At 38.5% G+C, this 16,761-nt stretch overlaps 1 protein-coding gene across 9 annotated transcripts in view; it reads right to left on the bottom strand.

The window, feature by feature from the left end:
* Positions 1–16,761, bottom strand: part of OSBPL6 (oxysterol binding protein like 6) — a 215,937-nt gene that overhangs the window by 22,949 nt on the left and 176,227 nt on the right. For 7 of the 9 annotated variants that reach the window (XR_004527409.2, XM_019922927.3, XM_019922924.3 and 4 more), the window contains 3 exons: positions 8,750–8,857; positions 6,936–7,073; positions 769–856 (listed from right to left, as the gene is read on the bottom strand). Coding sequence is in view for 8 of the 9 variants with exons in the window: in XM_019922927.3 (XP_019778486.1) it covers positions 769–856; positions 6,936–7,073; positions 8,750–8,857 (334 nt within the window). In the remaining variant the exon portion in view is untranslated. The remainder of the gene's footprint in view (positions 1–768; positions 857–6,935; positions 7,074–8,749; positions 8,858–16,761) is intronic. The other 2 variants (XM_019922930.3, XM_019922928.3) reach the window with 1 other exon arrangement.

The following is a 16,761-nucleotide window of genomic DNA, read 5'->3' on the forward strand; positions in this document are numbered from 1 at the left end:
CTTGCTTTTCTTATTTCCCAGAACCTGGGAGGGTAGGAACCCTTTCAAATAATTCTGATTGTGATACATTTCTTAAGGCTTCATTATACTCTCTCAAGAGGGAAGAGAATTATTTCAATACAAGGTTGCTGATAAATGCACAAAACATCAACGTACAGTTTTTTAAACAAAGTGTTAAATATACTTAAGTATTACACAATAAAAGACAAGTCAAACTTCTAAAAATTAAATATATTTAATACGAAGGACATAAAATTTTGGTTTGCCCAAGAACTAAACTTTTTCTTTTTTTCTGTATGTCTTTTATTATTATTATTATTTAATTTTTGAATTTTATTTTATTTATATTTTTATACAGCAGGTTCTTATTAGTCATCCATTTTATACACATCAGTGTATACATGTCAATCCCAACCTCCCAATTCATCACACCCCCACCCCGACCCCCCCGCCGCTTTCCCCCCTTGGTGTCCATACGTTTGTTCTCTACATCTGTGTCTCAACTTCTGCCCTGCAAACCGGTTCATCTGTACCATTTTTCTAGGTTCCATATATATGCGTTAATATACGATATTTAAACTTTTTCTTTTAACCATCTACCTAACAAAATTTTCAACCATTTACCTCACCAGATTATATGAGTAACAATTTATTGATCAGCTGCAAAAGGAAAAATTAGCTATGGGGTCAAAATGATTGTTCATTGAATCATCAGCATTGTAACTTGGCATGTAGATAGAACCACCTGGAAGCTCAAAGGATGCATACTTTGCCGAGAAATGTTGTCTGCAACACTGGTGTTGTCTTCAGATATATTATCACTCACATCACTGATGTAAGACTCATCATCTGAAGCCTAAGGAAGGGAAGAAAGTAGAAAGGATCAGAACTCTCATTCAGTCTTGAAAGTTCAGAAAAATCAAACAATGAAAAACAACAGGATATTGCCCAAATGAGAAGCGGAGGTCACAGTGGGAACTGTATGCGGCATATGTGCAATGAACACCTGAGGGTCCCCCATGAGCCAGAATGTAGGATTGCCAGAAAGCAGCCCTGTCTTTAAGTAGCTTTCTGTCTTAGTTGGGCTGAGACGCTGGGGGAGGCCAGCGCATAACCAGAAATGTTTCAATTCAACACAGTAAGAATGTGCAAAAAAAGGAGGCCCTATGGATCCCCCTAGAGGAGTCAGGACAGGCTGCCTGGAGGAAGTAGTATTTGAACTGGGTGTTGGAGGATGCAGGAGTTGCCCAGTTGTTAGAAGGGGGAGAAGCACAAGAAGAAGGGATAGTGTGCAACAGCAAGGACCATGAGAGAAACATTTATTCTAGGAGTGCTAAGAAGTCGAGTGGCTGTAACAGAGGACAGGGTAAACGAGATGAGGTCCGACTGTGAAGGGTTTTTCATGTCAACATAAAGGGTTCACAATATAATCATATGAGTTATTAAATGCAAGGAAATGACAGAGTCATATTTAATTCTCAGGAAGATACTCAGCAGCTTTCCCTAGGGAGGCCAGACAATAGGATCCTACATAGATCTGGGTAAGAAATACTGACCAGTAACACTAAGATGGCCACAGTAAGGATCAAGTAGTAAAACTGCATTTGGGAACCACATCTGAAGTATACGGACAAAATCTGGCAGATTATCTGGGGGCAGGGGAGAAAGATTTAGGGACAGGGAGAAATCGAGAACTAAGCCATTCTCTACGTGAGAGAAACATGGAACTAAAATGAAACCAAAATTCACATAAGAATAAAATTAAGGGGCAGGGACTTCCTTGGTGGTCCAGTGGTTAAGACTCCGTGCTCCCAGTGCAGGCGGCCTGGGTCTGATCTCTGGTCAGGGAACTAAGATCCCACATACTGTAACTAAGCACGCGCACTGCAACTACCGAGCCCATGTGCTCTAGAGACCGCGTGCTGCAACTAGAGAAGCCCGCACACCACAACGAAGGCCCAGCACAGGCAAAAAAAAAAAAAAAAAAGAATAAAATTAAGGGGCAACATATGTACTAAGGGGATTTAGAGACAGAGCAGATAAGAAAACAGAGAAGTACTGTAGAGCCATTCAGAGGAATGGGAAAACCAATGTTTCTACTATAGGCAAGAAAGCTGTTGATACTTATTTACTATCTTCAAAATGGAAATATGCTGTTAATTTTTCTGAACATAAAAACAAAACATTCTTATCGTAAAAAGTTAGAAATTACATGAAGCTAAACAGATGATATGAAAATCATCCATTCTATGACCTAAAAGAAATCACTTTCAACATTTCATAGGTACTACCCCCAATTTCAAAATGCCTATGTAAACACACTGATACGTTTATCTTTAGATACTGAAAAAGGGGATTGTTTTACATACTATTTTATAGTGTTCTGAATATACTTCCATTCTTATAAATATAGCTCTTCATCCTTACTTGGAATGGCAACGTATTTCATTAGACAGTTATATAACATAAGGAACTTAACCAGCATTCACGTGGCTTCCAATTTTTTATTACTTACAGACAATACTTGGATGAACATCCTTGTAAACATATTTCTGTGAATCTGTCTGGCAATTTCATTAAGATTTATTCCCAGAAGCGAAATTGCTGGGTCAAATGAGTCTCTTTTAGGCTTTAGCTGTATGTTGCCAAATTGCTCTCCTAGAAGACTGTACTGTATTACATCGTTCTCATCATCAGTATATGAGAGCATCCATCTCTCACACCCACTTAAACACTATACATTATCAATCTATATTAGTATGTATCTACCTAACACACATAAAAGATCTCTAGTTTGAATTTCATCTTTAGTGAAACTGCTGTCTTATCTTTCACACATTTTTCAGCTTGTCATATACACTGCATTTTTTTCTAGTTTGCAATTTATTTTTTAATTTGTTTATGCCACTCTTTTTGGCCATGTAAAAGTTTTAAATTTGTATGTAATAAAAACCATCAGCCTTTGCCTTTAAGGTTTCTGGATTTATTGCTGATGTTTTTAATAGAGTTGGGGAGAATTCATATATTTAGGGAGATAGAGTTATACTCAGAATGATTTTGCGTAAATGAATAATGATAGTTTTGCTTTTGCGCCCTGAGCAATGCTATAAAGATAGCAAATTGAGAATAAAGTCTTTTTCTCATTTGTATTTTCCCACTGCAGCTGGCTTCCAGTTCTCATTGACTGCAACTAAATGGAAGGCTAAGCCTTTAGGCCCATGAAAGCCACATTCTAAACCTTGATAGAAATAAAAGGTAAATCAAACTCTTCCATGTGATTTCTCTGAAAAAAGCTAATCACATCCAATTATGTTAAGAGAAGACAAAGGCCTGCCTGAACCTAATTCATGTTGCATGCATGTTTATTACATGAACATTTAGAAGCTATAAACAGTCTAGTCCTCTTCAATTTCTAATTTCACCCAAACTAATATATGATAGAAATAGTCCAATATCCATGCCCATGTAGAAAGTTCCGTGTAGAATATAAAAGAGCTCTACAATGACAGTGGGCCCTGAATAAGATCTATATTATCGTATGTGTGAGCAGTAGCTAAGGCCGGGCAGTCTGCCTATGGTCCACTCACGTTGTCCTGTATATACAGTTAAGGCTCTGCCATATTATACTGAAACAGTTAATATATATTAGTTTTCTCTCCCATGCTCAAGAAGTCTTGGAGCCAAATATTTCTCTTTAAGAGGTTTGGGATTCAAGAGAGTTCAGGAAATATTTTTTTCTAACTGCGACCAGGCATGCAGCATTGCAGAAACAAGTTTAAAAGGCAAGTTTAAAAGGCAAGGAAGTAGATCATTCTGGAAGTGAGAAGAACTTTTTTTTTAAAGAGGTTGCGCATTCATTAAGTGAAGCACATAAAGATTTTTCTCTCAGTTATGGAAAATGTTAATGTAAGACAGCTAAGGCCCAGATGGTTCTCCGATTAATCATATGTAATGAGCTATAAGCATTCTTTCCTTCATTCAGTTAGCAAATATTTACTGAGTTCCTGGTTCACCAGAATGTTCTAGTGCTGGGGACAGAGTGGTGAAATCTCTGCCCTCGCTCTAGTGGGGGGAGACACACAATAAACATACGAAATATATATTTTGTTGGATAGTGATGAGCATTATGGAAAAAAAATCAGAAGGGAAGAGGCATGTGAAAGGTCAGGGGTGAGGAGGAAATGGTAGCTCTACATTGTAGGTAGGGCATCCAGGGTAGGCTTCTCAGAAGGTGACTTTTGAGTAGACTGAAGTGAGTGAGCGATTTGACCGCGTGGCGCTGGAAGTGTTCAGCCAGGGTGGGCGGCAATGCAGAGGCCCAAGAGCCTTTGGCAGCTGTCATGCAGAATATGCAGTTGAGCCCATCCTGCAGCGGCTACTAGGATTCTCACATGTACAGTAAACCAATCAGGTGGGCTTGCCAAGTCTGTTGTCCAGAGACTCAAGGAGCCTTCTGGGGGCATCTCATCACAAGGGAACTTGGAAACTTGGGCAGATGAGGTTGCCTCAGGAACAAAGTCTTAGCCTAAGGGGAAGAGCAACCTTGAGAACATGGAGGTGCCTGTCACTTGGGTTTATTTCCTGGTCTAGCTTCTTCAAATACTTAAGACTGAGTGTTGTGATAAAGGGGAAAGATTTAAGTAAAACACAGACATTTTATGAAAACCTGTAAGATCCAGTCACAAAGAATAGATGTATAGCTTAGTTCTTTCCAGTGTGGGTTGTAGGAGAGAGTCACTTTTCTTATTTCAGCAACAGACAAGGGGTGTCTGGAGCAAATTGACAACTGCAGGAAGCACTCCATTGGCCTCTGGAAGGCACCAGAAGAGAGGCTGCAAGAAGCTGCAGCTGAGAGCAGAGACCAGATTATGAGTCTTTGTACGATAGCTAAGGAGTTTATATTGGACACTGGGGAATAGGGACATCATCAGATTTGCATTTTGGAAAGATTAGCCAGGCTGCCCAGTGGAAAATGGATTCGAGGAGGCAATAAAGGAGGCAGGAAAACTAGTTATGGAGACTGACAGGGTAATTTAGGTGGGGAGCTGATGAAGGATTGAATTGCAGTAGCAGCAGTGAAGCTTTAGGAAATTATATGTATCTGAGAGTATTTAGGTGACAGAAGTTACAGAACCCGATGAGTAAATCAACATGGGTGATGGGTGGTAGTGAAGGGAAATACTGAGGCAACTCAGGTATTTGATGTGAACAACTGGGGAGAAAAGCACTTAGAAAAGCAATATGAGAAGTATGGGTTAAGTTTGAGTTTTTCCCCTTGGGGTGTGTGTGTGTGCATGTGTGTAAGGGGGCTGCTGATTAATTCACTTGGACATGCTGAATTAGACAGTCTGTGGAGCACCCAGGTGGCAATGTCTCACAGGCAGGTGGTTGGGTGGATCCTGAGCTGACTTTTGCTCTCTCTTTAGACCTGCTTTCTCCCTGAGCTGTAGACCTGAATATCCAACAGGTTGCCAGATAACTCCACTGGGAGGTCTGATAAACTCACAATGCCTTAAAGTGAGTATATCAACTCCACACGCCTCTGTCATCTACTACCTTGCCCCTCTATCGGCCACTTGGTCCACTCTTTCACGGGGGTAGCACCACCCTCTTGCTTGGACTCATGCATGTAACCTGCTTCACATCCTCTTCATTTCAGCATTGCCAGTGGCTGGTGCAAGTGGCAACTGGGTGCCCAGTTGAATGTGACCCCAAGAACTAGAAATAGGGAAATTAGGTTGCTCTCATAGGGCTATGCTATAAACTTATCAGATGATGGGTCAAAGCCCAGATAATGTATAGTTAAGTTTGTCTGCTTGAATAAGGACAAAGAACTGGGTCAGCAATGGAAGCCCAGAAAAGGGAGAGTCAGAGAAAAAAATGCTGGTAGCATGTAGAACTAGCATTAAACTAGTTCTCTGTCTTGTGAATGGGAGTTTCTGTGAATCTTTTAATGTATGACTTGGAATCTGAGAGGCAAGTGCCTAGCTTGATGTGGTAACAAATTCAGTACCTGATACAAGAATTCTGTTTTAGCTTTTCTCCATTAGAAAAGTGATGTGTTCACTCTTTCTTTCTATTTTCCACTTATTTTTGTTTCTAAAATCACTCATACTTCCAAACATCCAAAAAGAACTACTACTAATTGTCAGGATTTTTCCTTTCAATCTATTTTCCATGCATATGGAAATAACACTGAGCAACTATTTCATCTCCTTTTTGTAAAAATGCAGTACAGATTTGCAATCTCAAATAGCAAAATTCTTAAACAACTGTGTGGGAAAGAGTTTTGGCTGCTTCTCCCATGCCAAAAAAAAAAAAAAAAAAAAAAATTCTAAGTGTACTTGACTAAATTTCAGTAAAAGAATTTCTGCAACCTGACCAAGGAAGAGATTTCTTGTTTCCAAGACCTTGTCAAGATTCACGGGCATGACAAGCAATCCAATAATGCTTTTATGGTAGCCAGTGGTAACCTCCAAAAATGATAATTAGCCAACTAGATATGTGCTAGACATTATCCTTCTAAGTTCAAATTCTTGTCTCTGGTAAAGATGTGTATGGATGTGTGTGTGTGTCTGTACAAACATGAATGGTAATTTTCTTATTTTCTCATGCTTAATGTATTTATTAGCTAGTCTCCTTCTATAAAGGAGTCTGTTATCAACTATTTGTTTACCCTGAAATATGAACTGTACAGGTAAGTCAGAATAAATCTTGATTCTTTCTTTTCATTCATCAAATTTGTGACTATTGAGTTGGTGCCCAGTGTTAAGGGCTCAGTAAATGGAAACCATATAGTTTGCATGCTTTTGGCTTTGCTACTATTTGGACATCTTACTATAATATTTTTTTTAAAAAAAGTTCCACAGTCTTACTTTCTTTAACCGAAACTCATGGCCAGAAGCAGTTAGGGTTGATGCATCAAGGAACCTTACCTCATTCTCTGATGAGCTTGCAGAGAGGAGCACTTCTTGGGCATCGAAGAACTCAGAGACAGACTCCGACATGGAGAGGCGGCTCTCATTGGCTACTTGCTGTGACAGGGGGAGATTGACATGGATTTGCTCACCAGCCTACAGAAGAGAAAAGCAGATGGTGTAATCCTTTTCTTCCCTGTAAGAATGGCTATTTGTTCAAATGAGACCATGACGTACTAGCCAGATTTCTAGAAAAATTCATACTATATGTTAAAAAAGTGGTGACCACAGCTAATTTTCACTTGTAACTGAGTAATGACCACTGCATAAGTTTCCTTCCAATATGCCTAAAGAATCCAAAAGGTGCAGCTGAAAGGTGAGTTGATTTTAAATCTATGCTCAATTAATATTAAGTGGAATGTAACAGGTTGAGCCCCTATCAATACTCTGAATTGACTGTGGAGACAAGTTCCTTGTCACATGCTTAGGCTTGTCATTAACTAGCCATATTCTAACCAGTATACTACACCTCAAGCAGTATCTGTAGAAACCACTAGAGATATGCTAAGAAAACAGTCTAGAAGACTAATTTTTGAGACGGAATATATAAAAGTCATTTTCCAGTTTGATCATGAATTTTATCCAATGAAACATATGATTAGAGTATTGAACCTTATTTCAAGTTGCATTTTTATTCAGTAAGTAATAAATATTGTTTTCAAGGATACAATTTAAGTTTCAATCAGAAAAATATGTAAGAGAACTAAAATATATATATTCTAGTACACATTTCAAGTTGCAAAGAAGATTCAAACTGAGATGGTTGACTAATTTTTGAATGACAAAATTTTAGAAATACCTCTAGATTCTGGGCAGTTGAGTAGGCATAAGTGTCATCAGAGATCACAGGACCCATGGAGGTGGATGGACGCGGGGTGGGTAACTTACATCAAAGAGAAGCTGTCTGGGGATGGTATTTCCTAAGCAGTTAGATGGCAGAACACTTGCACCCACAGATTTCTAGAAAAATGTACATTTTTGGTGCAAATATGGCCTCAGTGTTAGTTAAAACTCTCACCTTGTTACATGTATTACTGTTGAAAAGTATAAATTCTCATGGCTAAAAATAATAATTTTATAAAGGGTTATAAACAGAATTATACACTCAAGTTTAGCCCAAATACTGAATGTTCTCCTATCCTCTAACCATTTCTTCAAAAATTCTTCTGAAAAATGGAGTAATAGCACCTACCTCAGAGAGTTGTTGGGGGTGTGAAATGAGATAACATGTATAAACTGGGTTAGCACAATGCCAAGCACATAGTAAGCATTCACTTGACACGTGTTAACCATTAATTATTAGCATCATCATCAGTAGGAACTGTAGCAGCACTAATAGTAGTATCTTAGCAAGGTCAGGTGACTTCTCTTCTTAGATAGGACTTTTAAAACAAACCTTAAGCAAACTTTTATTTAGCACCTTCTCAGCTGAAAGAGTTTGTTTTCAACATTTCATGGGCCACTGATGATAAGAAATATTTCAAATGAAGAGTGAGAGAAAATTCACAAGCTGGAGTATATACAAACTAAATATTCAGTAGCATGAGATGAACACAGGAATAAATAAAAACAGACAACGGATCACCAATAATCAATGATGTCAAGCTCATGTACATCCTTCACTCCAAAGAACACTGAACTGTCAGCAACACAATATTTATGCAGGGAATCATATCAGCAGTGAAAGAACTATATAAAAAATAAATAAAAATAGGCAGTAGATTTAGGTGCTATAAAATAAGTATTCTACATCTATTAAAAATGAGTCTTACCTCATCAGGGCTAGGAATAATATTTACACTGACAACCTGATCACAAATAATAGATTCTGAATGTATTCTGTTCAACCGACTCCTTAGTTCAGCGTTCTGGTTGAGTGCCTTAAAATAACAAAAACCGCATATGTAATTTCAAGTTGTGACGCAAGCATAAAGCAGAACAAGCACACAGGTACACTTCAGACAACAAAGTCTTATGATGTTCTTAGCTGAAACTTTTGGAGCCACCATAGGCCAGATCCCCCTGGTAAGAAGGAAATAAATGGCTCAGAATTGAGGCACTCATTTTTTTGCAATATAAGACCACTACTTAGTAGGTTAGTGGGTTGAAAGAGTTCATGGATTTCATAAAAATGATTCATGGGATTTTTCTCTCCCTTACAGTCAGGTCCATTACACCCAAGCCCAGTCTACCACCACATATATATCACATTTTACACCCTAGGATAAAAATTATTGATTCTTTCCATTTTTTTTTTTTTTTTTTGGTTTTAGTTTCTAAAATTTGGGAGTTGTTTCAAAACCAGATATCTTAAAAATTATTTGGAAATGTAGTGAACAATGAACTGGCTTTATTTTATATCTAGAGCTATGTTTTAGAGCTATATTTTAGTCTGGTGAAAGAAAATAGTTGTCTTTCCACTTTCTAGGAGCACATAATTAATACCTATGACAGTACCGCAGAACTAACTCAAGCGTAGACCAAAGATGCCTTCCTTGAACAGTGTAAACATCGACAAGTATAATAAAGAACATATCACAAAAAGGAAACTAACTCCAAGCTACCTGCATCTCATGACTTTTAACACATCCTAAGTCAGCATCAGTAAAACACCATCTGCTACAACCCAGTTTAGAGGGTGGGGCAGAAAGAGAACAGCTTTACATAAGCATGGGCTCCCTAACAGGGGCCCTGTGGACAGAGGCACATGGAGCACATTAGTGCATGGGAACCTGTTCCATATACAGAAGACACATGTAGCTGACTGGATTACACCAAGTCTCAAGTAAAAGACCTTTGTGAGGACAAAGCCCAGTGAAAAGCTGGACAGCTCCTTTCCTTTCCATTAAAACCAGCAATTAGAAGATGGAAGTGAATGTTTCAGAGCGAAAGATAAATGTCAGGACTTACTGAAGAGCACATCTGCCCCAGGGAGTGAGGATTCTGCTTTTCTTTGTAAAGAGTCGATGACTACGGGAAACCAATACATAGACAAATATAACAGCATAACTATAACTCTGTACCTATTAAATCACCCAGGATAAATTACACAGTGGCTAAACTTCACACTTGCATTGAGTGGTGCAGAATCCTTGGGCATGGAGCACAGAACAGCTCCTCTCCCTTCATCCCAGCTTTTGCTTTTTAAGAAGAAAACTGTTCACTCACAGCTTTTGGCTTTTGTTTAAAGTCTTTAGAACCAGTTCATAAAATATGTGTAAAACAGAACACACTTGGTCTTGTGGGCTGTCAAGTATTGATGGATTAAAGGTGGACACAGATCCTACAGTCATATTGCAGACAGGAGGAAATATGTGTCCAGTTCTCTGAGAAAACAGGGATGTGTTAGTGAGAAAAAAGGTGATTACTTTTTTAGTAAATAAACCATGTGCTTCCTAATACCTTTATATTCTGCAAAAGTGCTCAGGATCATTTTTCTTGGAGCAAAATCTCGAACACTTGAAATTTGAAAAAAAAATACTGTATCATTCATATTCTTTGTGACTACATATGCTTATTTGTTCTTTCATTATTTTTCTGTCCACAAGTGTACTGAAAGCTGTCTTAGTTATTGAAGTAATTAGAACCAGATATATTTTGTTGTCTTGGAAGTAGGAGGCCTTGTTGTAGGTTGTTTGATGGTTTTAATTGCAGAATCACATTCATGGCTTCAGGGTTTCACACAAACCTCAACTAAGGGTTCCTCCAGAGTAACTGCACCTTCTGTTGCCCCTGGAACAGAGTTAACAAAACAAACCCCACAAAAACTCAAGGGCAAGGATAAGTAATGTTTTTTTCAGAGGGTGGGAGTTTTACACACAAGTTTCCCATTTATAAGGAAACTTGGAGAATTGTTTGCTCTGGATGTCTAAGAAAGTTAAATTCCCATTTAAGCGCTCATCTCATCCAGTATTCATTAAATGTAATCTTGCCTACAGGTGTGTGTGAAGGCACACAAGGTGGCCTCTAGCTGATAATATCAATAGGAAATGAGATGAAAATTAAAGGAATATTGTATTAATAATATATATGCAGTGGTAGAAAAACGTTACGTGGCACAAAAAAGCGTGGAAATAAATAACTATTCCAACTCTGGCAACCCCAAGGGCAGAGGGTGTAAGCAGATGCGGAGCATGCAACAGCCCATTTCTGTGTGTCTTGCCAGGACGGCTCCTCCTTTTGCCTCAATCACACAGACTGTTTTGAAGTTGGCTACAACCAAGCGCCATGAGCGCTCTTAGGGAGTGCTCAGGACCACATTTGTTACCTCCCTCCCTGAAGCTCACCTATTTTCTCTACAACGATATTATGGAAACATCCTTGGGAACATCGAGGTATACAGATATTTTCAGTGAAATGACACTATTAGTGATAATTAACATAGAAGAGCCCAGTTGATGGCAGAAACAATATACAGAATGCACCCGAGGAGTCTGTACCGTGGTGAAGCGAGGGAAAAGGAGGCACGTCGCCAGCCACTTGCACCAGCTCATGAGCAAGAAAAGCCATGGGAACTTGTGAGTAATAACATTGCTCCAGGAGTGGCAGGCGGGGCCAAGGCCTAGCAGGCAGGAAGCAGCCTCGGGCTCAGGAACTGTGCCTAGATTCTTTAGGAAGTCTCACTACTTGCTTCCATAAGTGAGTTCAGACCGCACTACAAACTCTCGGCAAAGTATACTCATTTTCCCACACCTCATGTCCCTCATACACACTCAAGCGTAATATATCCAAGAAACACATAATTCCCGACCCACCTATAAAAGAAGTTACCATCTTGAAGTTCTGAGCCAGAGTTAATTGCCCAAATCCTCACCTCCTTGGCTATTAACTACCATTCACCCTCCTAGGCAGACAATGGGTGAGAATTTACCCTAGACTGGGTGAGACTCTGGCATAGCATATGCATTTTACTGAATGGAACTGTGGGTTCTGGGAAGGACACATAGAAGCCTGAAGGCTGGAGAAGGATATGAAACAGGGCAATATGGGATCACCAGAAGACTTACACCCCTCAGATAAAAGCAAAACTGGTTGAAAAGGAGTGAGAATATGAGTATGGAAACTGTCAAAGCTAGAGCTATCAAGAACCTGGGTATCTCTTAAAAATCACCTTGTTTTTTATTAAAAAAAAAATACTATTATAGTGTATTTGGAAAACACAAAAAAGTAGAAAAATATTTTTAAAAATTCATACCTTACTACCCAATCAACCAATTTCTGGTAGCTTGGTATATTTCTTTCTTTCTTTCTTTTTTAAAATTTATTTATTTAATTAATTTATTTTTGGCTGCATTGGGACTTCGTTGCTGCACGTGGGCTTTCTCTCTAGTTGCAGTGAGCGGAGGCTACTCTTCGTTGCGGTGTGTGCACTTCTCATTGTGGTGGCTTCTCTTGTTGGGAAGCACGAGCTCTAGGCGTGCGGACTTCAGTAGTTGTGGCATGTGGGTTCAGCAGTTGTGGCTCGTGGGCTCTAGAGCACAGGCTCAGTAATTGTGGCACACGGGCTTAGTTGCTCCGCGGCATGTGGGATCTTCCCGGACCAGGGCTTGAACCAGTGTCCCCTGCATTGGCAGGCGGATTCTTAACCACTGCGCCACCAGGGAAGCCTGGTAGCTTGGTATAGTTCTTTCTAGCTTTTTTTCTTATGCATTTTCCACATTATTTAATGGGAACATACTCTACATCCTGTGTCTGCCACTTATTCTTTGTACACAGATATTTATTTTATGTTTCAAACTCTTCACAAATGTGGTTTTAATAACTGCAGAACAAGTGATTATTTTCTACTCTTGGGCACTTATGTTGTTACTGATTGTTATTAGGATAAATAATGCTGCCATGAACGTTTATGTGCATATAGGCTTTCTACATTCAGCATTAACCCCTTAGGTTATACATATCAGCCATGGACCAAAGGGTCAAAGGGTGAAATATTTTTAAGGCTTTTAATAAATATTGCCAAATTATGTCCAAAATGACATCAATTTAAAGTTACTGGATAGCTAAAAAAAAGATGTAAAGGATTCTATGAAGAATATCTTCATATACAACAAATTTGGCCAAGTCTCAGGGAACTCTGAAATTCAGGAACAAATCCACTTAAAACATTTATCCCAACACAGAATACTTATTTTGGATGTATAAAATGTTGTAGACAGGAAGGATGGTAAACGCTATGACTGGGATCTTAATTATGCTGCTATGTGCCTTAAGCCAATGTTTTTGCTTACATTCCCAAACATACCACGTTTCACCGATTCTAATACGCACAATTCCTCAAACATTAACACCTCTGAAGCACTGGTCAGTTTAACTGACAGTTTTTTCCTTCTTAGTAATGCACAGAATGACAGCACATCTAACGGTGGACGCCGTACTGATTTAATGAAATTCAGTAACTCTAGACTGAGTACTGGGTCATATTCTGCTGCTCACATTTGTATGGACCCAATACCCAATGCATTTAGCAAAAGCTGTGTACAAACTCCGGGGCCAGAAATCAAACTGGTAATAGTGACGGAGTGTAATGTATTGAGGACAGACTCAAGGCAAGTTGAATCTTTCCTTATAGTAATCTAGGGTGCTGAGTTTACCATAGGCTTACTATATACTATTTGATTTTGGTGTTCAGTACTTAAAATTATAGCTGCTGTGAAATAAGGTCATTTACAAAGGGATACATGCCACACAAAATACCTTGTCCTACAGGTGTAAATCCAACATCTATGCTGCCTTTCAGGTGTAAAAGTTTCCTTTTAAAGTTTCATGGGGTAAAATAACAGAATTATGTACATTTTTGTATATGTATAGATCAGGGATGAAATACTACTTTAGAAGAGAAATTCATTATACTGTTCAGCCTTGCAAATTATTACATGCCCAAGGCAGGTAAAAATTTATGCTGAGCATGTAGTGAAGAATGCTAATTTTACTTATCTTCTTATGCTATGTACCTTCTAAAAGGATGATGGAATTTGCCAAGTTGATATATTTAGAAGCTTTATTGAAAAGCTGCATTTTAATCATCAGACCTATATCAAATCAGACTTATGTCAAATAAAAAATAAGCTTTAAAAACGTAAGACTAATCTAAGAAGTTATTTAAACAGTCTCTCTCTCTCCTTCCCTTTCTGGGGGGAGACTTGGATTGGTAACTGTTCATTAAAAAAATATCTGGGTTTTAACTGATGATACCTGAATAAGGATCAAAGATGTCTTTAGGCTACCTAAAATCACACTATAATGTGAAGTTATATTAACATAGAAACATACGTAGAACAGCTGTCTCAATGTACTCAAGCTATTTCATATCTTGTTCAATCCTTAGGGCTATATTTAAAGAGGCACAATGAAAACAATAGAATTGGCCAATCAGGATGGCTACTTCAGTTAATTGTTTCCCATCTTCAATGTCTCCTTATCTGCTAGTTCCTTCCCTTCATGACACAAACAAACTTAGATGACTGCCAAATTCAAGGTTGACTTTCAGTCCATATATCATTTGCTGCTAAGTCAGACCCTGTTAACCTTTTCGTTCTTGAAATTATCAAAACTGTTTACCCTTGATCTCAATGATCATAGCTATCTAAATTTGTCAGCTGTTTACCCTGGGTTTCCATCAAAGGATCCTTGTTTTTTCAGCTTGTCCTTTAAATTCTAATGTTCTCTATGGCAGCTCCATTGGCCTCTTTTATTCTGACTGAAAACACAATTTATCAACATCTATAAATTCACCGATATACGGGGGTATCCACATCTTCCTGCCAGGGCCTCTCTCCTGAGCCCTAGAGCTCAGGAGGAAACGACCCACCCAATGGGAAGGTATGTACAGAACACAAGGATGTGAACACAGCCAAGATGCTGTGATAACACAGAACTGGAAGCACTGAATTCGCTAGTGGACAGGGTATAACTATCTTTATAGTCCCAAATTATTTTCAAATTTTTTGAGTTCAAGAAAATGAAGTAAATGTAACACGCCCTGCCCCTTGCAAATAATCCAACAAAAATCTATTGAGGTTCTAAGCCTAGATGCAAATAAATGTTTAGACAAGAGAAGGAAACATTTAACCCAAAGCACGCAGTCGATGTAATTTCATTTTATTTTACTTTTATTAGGTTGGTAACAGCTGCTGCTGTCTCCTGAGGTCCATCAAGGACCAATTCTTCCACGAACCTGATCTCTGGGTCTGCTCACAGCTCAGGCATCTCTCATTTCTCTGAACACGCAGAGGCCTGGAAATCTGCACTGCTCATGTGCCACTGGGAATGGACTACAGCATGGTCCATTTAACTGTTTCCTGAGTAAATACTGCTCATCTCAGTAGTCAGATCATGAACTTCCTGGGAACATGGCCAGGGCTACTTTTAACTTGGTGTCCTATACCTTGCACTGTACCTGAGGTACAGTAGTTGAATGAAACACAATGAATGAATGAACAAATGAATGACTGCTTTAAAATTTCTCTTCATCACCATTTCTAATCTCACCTGACCTCCCAAACTTAGATGTGTTTACTATTCTCTGTCTTACCAACAAGCAAATAAAAGCAAGCAGGCGGGAAACAAGCATATTTTCTTATTTTTCTTAGTACAAGCTTATCTCATACCACTAAGACTTCAATCCTTAATACATCTGAAGAAAAACACTGCAACATGTAGGGGGACAACAGTGTATTTGACACATTTACAAGATGACATACAAGATGTTTACTGATCTTTTTTCTGATCTTTCTGATTCATGATCCTTTCAGGATCACGATTCAGAAGATTGATTAACATGGACTAGATGTTCAACAGATACATGACATGAGATCAGTACAGGGAAACCGTTCAAGTGTGCATGTGAAGGAAGCCCTCTGAAGACTGGAACACAGTTGCCGCTTTGAATGCTCAGGCTCTCGAGTTCCCTAGTTTTGCACTGGAAGCAGCATATGCACCTCAACTGACAGTGTTTGATGGCAAACAGCAGAACGTGTGGCCCAGAAAACAGCATTCAATAACGTGAAACTTAACGCTGAAAAGAAGCTGACAGGTCAGGTACATAAAACATGGTGAGACCAGTTTAAGTCTAATTTTCAGGAACTGAGGCAAACTCTTCAAGCAGGAGCTGATCCACATGGAAAACCACTTACCCAGGATTTGCTTGCTCCTTCGCTCTGATCCAAGGCACCAGGAAGTGAACAATATTTTATATAAACACTGAGTTCTCACACAAAATCAATAACAACATTGAAGTCTCAAAGGAAGTTTTAAAGGTTAATTTATAGACTAAATGAAAATATTTCAGAGGAAGTGCTCAGTGTAAGAAAGCATAAGGGCAGTTTTAAAGGATTTTTAACAGAGATTTCAACCTTGAAATACACAGGGACTTGATTAGTATTAATAAGATCAATATAATATATATTGAGTAATATTTATTATAGTGTAAAATATATACTGAAATATATATAAGAGTCTAGCCTCAGGGAGCATAACTTAGGAAGAAAATCCTAAGAGTGCAAATCAGAATAGAAAAAATAGGTAATAGTTATCAGTAATTTTCAACAGATTAAAATGTAAGTGGGAAAAAATAGTAAGTGTGGAAGATCTGGTAGATTTTGTCTATTTGACATTGGATCAAACATATTCTGGAACATAACTGTTTAAATGTGTATGTAAATCATGTATAAATGCACGATTTTTTTTTTTTAAACCAGGAACTGCCTTATAATGATTACAGAGAGGCATTAAAAGTATTCAATCAACCAAAATAGCAATTATGTTTGCAAGCAAGTTTGGTTGA

This window comes from Tursiops truncatus, chromosome 7 (assembly GCF_011762595.2).
Source record: "Tursiops truncatus isolate mTurTru1 chromosome 7, mTurTru1.mat.Y, whole genome shotgun sequence".
Classification (NCBI taxonomy): domain Eukaryota; kingdom Metazoa; phylum Chordata; class Mammalia; order Artiodactyla; family Delphinidae; genus Tursiops; species Tursiops truncatus.